Source organism: Muscardinus avellanarius (genome assembly GCF_963383645.1).
Source record: "Muscardinus avellanarius genome assembly, chromosome: 1".
Lineage (NCBI taxonomy): Eukaryota > Metazoa > Chordata > Mammalia > Rodentia > Gliridae > Muscardinus > Muscardinus avellanarius.
In genome coordinates, this window is record NC_137786.1 from 179,832,424 (window position 1) to 179,837,763 (window position 5,340).

General features: G+C 40.6%; 1 protein-coding gene across 1 annotated transcript; it reads right to left on the reverse strand.

The window, feature by feature from the left end:
- Positions 1-4,076: 4,076 nt before the first annotated feature.
- LOC308267480 (olfactory receptor 52M1-like) lies at positions 4,077-5,030 on the reverse strand (the record flags this gene model as incomplete). Its single annotated transcript, XM_080702227.1, has 1 exon — positions 4,077-5,030. The coding sequence occupies one exon, from the start codon at positions 5,028-5,030 to the stop codon at positions 4,077-4,079; it is 954 nt and encodes a 317-aa protein (XP_080558353.1).
- Positions 5,031-5,340: the final 310 nt, after the last annotated feature.

A 5,340-nucleotide genomic window follows, 5' to 3' on the forward strand; every position in this document is an offset into this window, starting at 1 on the left:
TTTTTCATACATTTACTGGCCATTTGAATTTCTTTAGTGAAGTGTCTAGTTCACTTGCCCATTTTCTGATTGGTTGAGACTTTTTGCAGGTCTAGGGGTGGAACCCAGGGGCATTCGACCTCCAAGCTACACCCCCTGCCCTATTTTTTATTCTTTATTTTGAAACTGGGTCTCACTGAGTTGCAGGAGGCCTCACTAAGTAGCTGAGGCTGTCCGCGAACCGTGATCCTCCGGTCTCAGCCTCCCGAATGCTGGGATTACAAGCGTATGCCACCATGCCCGGCAACATTTCTTTCTAAAATCTTGAAGTAGACTTGAACAGAGGAATACACACATCAAGTTGTTTTGTAGAATTGTTTGATTTGGTTTTGCATTGCCAGAAATAGTTTGGGACACTTTCTAACCTGCTTATATAAGCAATACTATTTTACCACATAAGGACATTAAAATTAGATCAATTTGCAACTAAACTTAAGTGCAATTTAAGTTTGGTACAGTATAAATTATGTCCACGAAGTTGCCAAAGAACCTAATAAATTTAGTGGAATACTTTGGAAACTGGAGTAGGGGAAGTGAGACATCTAAACCAAATTCTAGTATTTCTGAAAATTAAGTTGATTTAGTTTTAAGTGATTTTAAAAAATCCAGAAGCTTTCTATTACAGAATGAAAGACAAGTGAATCTTAATCCTGGTAGAAAAGAGCACTGAACTTCCAACTACATTAGATATGTTTATTCAGTGTGAAAACATCCAGTCAAGTACAATCTTTCTCTTGTTGTTCACTTTTTACTATGAGTTTCAAGACATAGGAGTTTGTACAGATAAAGAATTAAGTATTCCTTAGGAAACTTCCTTTCCTCTGATCACTACTACTTTGGCTGCAGGTTCTGGACTTTTAATCTCAAGGAAGTATTGCTGAATCATACCAGACAAAATCTTTCTCCCTCCCTTTTCCCTCCCTCTTCTCTTCTTTCCATCCCTCCCTTTCTCTGTGTGTTGTACTGGGGATGGATTGAGCCCAGAGGCTTTCTACCTCAAGCAACACCCTGAGCCCTATTTTCAAGTAGAGCCTCAGTAAGTTATGAAGGGCCTCACTAAATTGCTGAGGCTGGTTGTCAACCTGCAATCTTCCTGTTCCAACCTCCCAAGTACTGAGATTGCAAGCGTGTGCCACCACGCCCAAGTAAATATGTAGTTTAAGTTGAAATAGTTACAAAAGGATCTGGGGTGGCACACAAGTTTCTGACTTCAGATTAGGTTAAGCAACAAAGACCCTTTGTGCCTGGTAGGGGGAAGGAGTCATATTGTGACCATGACCCTCTCCTCAAGCTGAGGCTCCCAGTGTTCCCAGGGGGTCTGAGTACATTCTAAGCACTGCTGTCCTGGGACACTGGGAACAATGAGATTTGCTGAGAGAGCAAAAATGATCATGCTGGCCAGTTTCCATAGAGTCCTACAGTCAGAATGGAGGCAGAGACACTGGTGATACTGAGCAAACACTCCCTGCCAGGGTCTTGTGGGGACACGGTGGCCATCTATCTCAGTGGACAAGAGTATCAGAGATCCTACTAGGTCAGTGCCCACAGGTCACAATGTGGAGGAGTGCCATACATTTCAGCAAAAGATGTATCCGAGTCAGAGGCCAACTGAGGAATGAGGAAGCAGAGGGCACTTCTTTCCCATGTGACTGCCAAATTCCATACTTGACTTCATCTTGAATTCAACACAGGCGGACCTTGCTAAGTTGTTGAGGCTGGCTTTGAACCACCTGCAATCCTGCCTCCGAAGAAGTGGGATTCTACATATGTCTGACCACATCCCACATCAAGCTACTTGACTTTTACTCTACACCCCATTGTGGCTTATGCAGAGGAAAAAGCTGATGTTTTTGTACAAACAGATTGGTTACACAAGGAAATGGATAGAGAAACTTATTCTATCATCACTATCATTAGAAGACTTAGGTGGCTATCACCCTGAGAAGCCTAAGATGTACAGAAGTGTGTACTTTAAAATAGTCACCATCCCTTTTTGCCCTAGGGCCTTTTAGGACACAGTAGATTAAGAGACAAGTTTTCTTCCCATACTCTCACTTTACAAGCATTTCACATTATGAGTTTGTAAGGATAAAATCAGATAGTGATTGTTACTTTAAGATACTGAGGTCTAGGGATGACATCCAAAATCTGACAGATATTGTACATCTCTGCTCTTTGTGATCTCAGACCCCAAGTTCTTTTAACATCTATGCCACATGACTCTTTAAATAACCACAAGGATGCTTCTAGCACCTCTCACTGAAAAGGAGCAGATGAGAGTATCTTACTCCCACCTAGATTATTGGTTATATGAAAGGAGCAGATATACTTAAGTGAACATCTTGTCCCCCTCTCATATTGTTCCCATCTCCATACCTTAGCCTCTAGTGCCTATTCCTATCAGTTGAGATAAATCCTTCATCAGGAAGGAGTCCAGCCATGACTACTAGAATGCTCAAATACAACTAAACTCATTCCCCAAGTCCGATATGACTGGATATCGTCATATGGCTTCCCCTGACTGGATCAAGAGCATTCAAACTGATAGGCTAAATGAAGACACTAGGTCTTTGGTCTTGGTTTATGGGAGAATTTGCAGATTATTAGGAAGTATCTTGATGTGTGTTTTCTAGGTTATTTTGGCAGGAAATTCTTAGAACTAATCCTACTGAATTTAATTAAGGCCATATTTTAAGAGTCTCAAGTATCTATTTGTACTCTGCTTTACATGGTATAAATACACTTTAGGCATTATGACAAAGCAGTGTTAAATGTTTCTACTCATTTACTTCAGCATCAATAATACCAATGGATTTGAGTGTCACTTATATTTTATGTGTAGGTTTATGGTCAGATCTCTGTAAAATACATTTCTAACATGGATGCTTCTATCCTTTTCAATTTCAAGTGTTAATAGACATATTTGGCACCAAAATTGTGTGCATAAAAGTCCTTTGACTCACCTTTGGCACTGGAATCCAGAGATCTTGATAAGATAGGTGAACCATAACTTCTTACACCAAAACAAGACTAATAAAATTTGATTTAACCTATTCTGGTATTTGGCATAGAATAAGATAGAAATTTAGGATCAGATGATTAAGCTAGACTTTAGGAAATAATGGGCTATTCTATGTTTATCAGGGTTTTTTGTGATGTGATTTTTATATTCTAGCTCTGGTTTAATCACCAGCTTAAGTTATATTTTCCAAAACACCAAAGTGATCTTTAAGATCAGCTTCTTTAGCCTTTTGGAGATATTATGGTTTAAAAACTGGTAAGTTTAAAATCAGAAAACATTTAAAAATAAGTGGACATAACCATATTACAAGGATTGCTTAATTCTGCTTTTTATACATTGCCACAGGATTTTTGCAGATTTATGGACTGAAATATTGAGAACCATTGTAGCCCATTTTGGTTTGCCTTAGCTATGTACACAGTACGTATTAAGTGGAAATTGAAAGACAAGTTTCTTTGGACTGTATGGGACCGAAAGGTGGTCTTGATTTCCTATTCTTCCTGAAATGTTTACCTTGCCCCTCTAGACTTGCCTAGTGACTGCCACACCCCCAAACCTAGTTCACAATTGCTTTTCCCTAAAACTTATGTTCTTTTCTAGGACTAGTCAGAGGATTGGAGAAGTTTGCTAACACTGTAAGAAGTCCAGAAATTTTCAGCTAACAATTTATAATCTTTAATAAAGTTCTAGAGTCTAGAAATTATGCTTATAACACTCAGCAGTAGAACTCTTATACCCAAAATATTGAAGTATAGAAATGATCTTATTTCTTAGGGTCTGTATGGTTATGCTTATTGTGCTTAGCTTCCTCAAATTAAGTAGGAAATAAATGTAATTAGTACGAGGATTTATGCCTGACTTCTTCCTTCAGATGCTAGGTCTTTACTGCATAGAAAATGCATGACTTTAGGATTAATTTTAGGCTCTTCAGTTTAGGCAGGACCCACAAGTTTAATGAGATTACCTGGTCAGTATTTCTTCCTGTTATCACTATTTTTATAACCCACTGACATAGTCATCTGGGATGAGTCTCTGCCTTAAGAATGCGTAGAAGTCTTTCTCGAATCTGCTTGGTACGGACAGCATAGACAACTGGGTTAAGGATGGGTGGGATGAGGAGGTAAAAGTTAGCTAAAAGAATATGAATGTGGGGAGGAACATGATGGCCAAAGCGATGGGTAAGAGATGAAACTGCAATAGGGATGTAGAAGACGAGGATGGCACAGATATGAGAACCACATGTTCCTAAGGTTTTAGACCTGGCATCATGGGTGGACAATCCAAATATAGCCCTGAAAATCATCACATATGAAGCAGCGATGGCTAGTGAATCCAGAATTAATACCAGGAAGCCAATGCCCATTCCATATATGTTGTTGACCCTTGTGTCACCACATGCCAAGGTGACCACGGCCATGTGCTCACAGTAGGAATGGGCAATGATTTGGGTGCGGTAAAGGGGCAGCCTCAGGCGAATCAGTAAGGGCAGAGGTCCAATGTAGAGTATCCCCCTGAGGAGGGCAGCCAGTCCCAAACGAGCCACCACTGCATGGGTCAGCACTGAGGTATGGTGGAGTGGGTCGCAGATAGCCACATAGCGGTCAAATGCCATGGCAAGGAAGATACCCGACTCAACAGTAGCAAAGCAGTGGATGAAGAACATCTGGGCCAAACAGGCATCAACACCAATGTTGCGGGCACCAAACCAGAAGATGGTCAAGAGTTTAGGCATGGTAGAAGTTGAAAGGACCAAGTCAATGATAGCCAACATGCACAGGAAGAAATACATGGGCTGGTGCAGGCTGCGCTCCATCTTTACGACTGCTAGGATGGTGACATTCCCCACCACAGCCACCAGGTACATGGAACCAAAGGGAATGGAGAGCCAGATGTGCAGGGACTCCAGTCCTGGGATGCCAGTAAGCCAAAAAGAGGTAGGCACAGAGCAGGCATTATTAGAGGTAAACATGTTTGCGAATGTGGGTTATCGAAAGACAGGAGCTCTTAGTTCCAGGTTTCTATTTCTGAGAGATCACCTTGGCAAATACAGATTAGATCCTCATTTTCCTCCTAGGCAAATGGTAGCACTTAAGAATTCTGAATGCCAGTTTGAAAAATTATGTATTTTTTAGGAGTTATTCATGATGACATCCACTTTTAAAGTGTAGAAACAGGAATGCTCAGAACTTCTGCTGGATTGTCTTACTGTACCACAGAAATCCCAAGTTATCCACTCATTTGACCTAGTAATTTTAGGAAATTTCTCCCTAAAGGAAGCA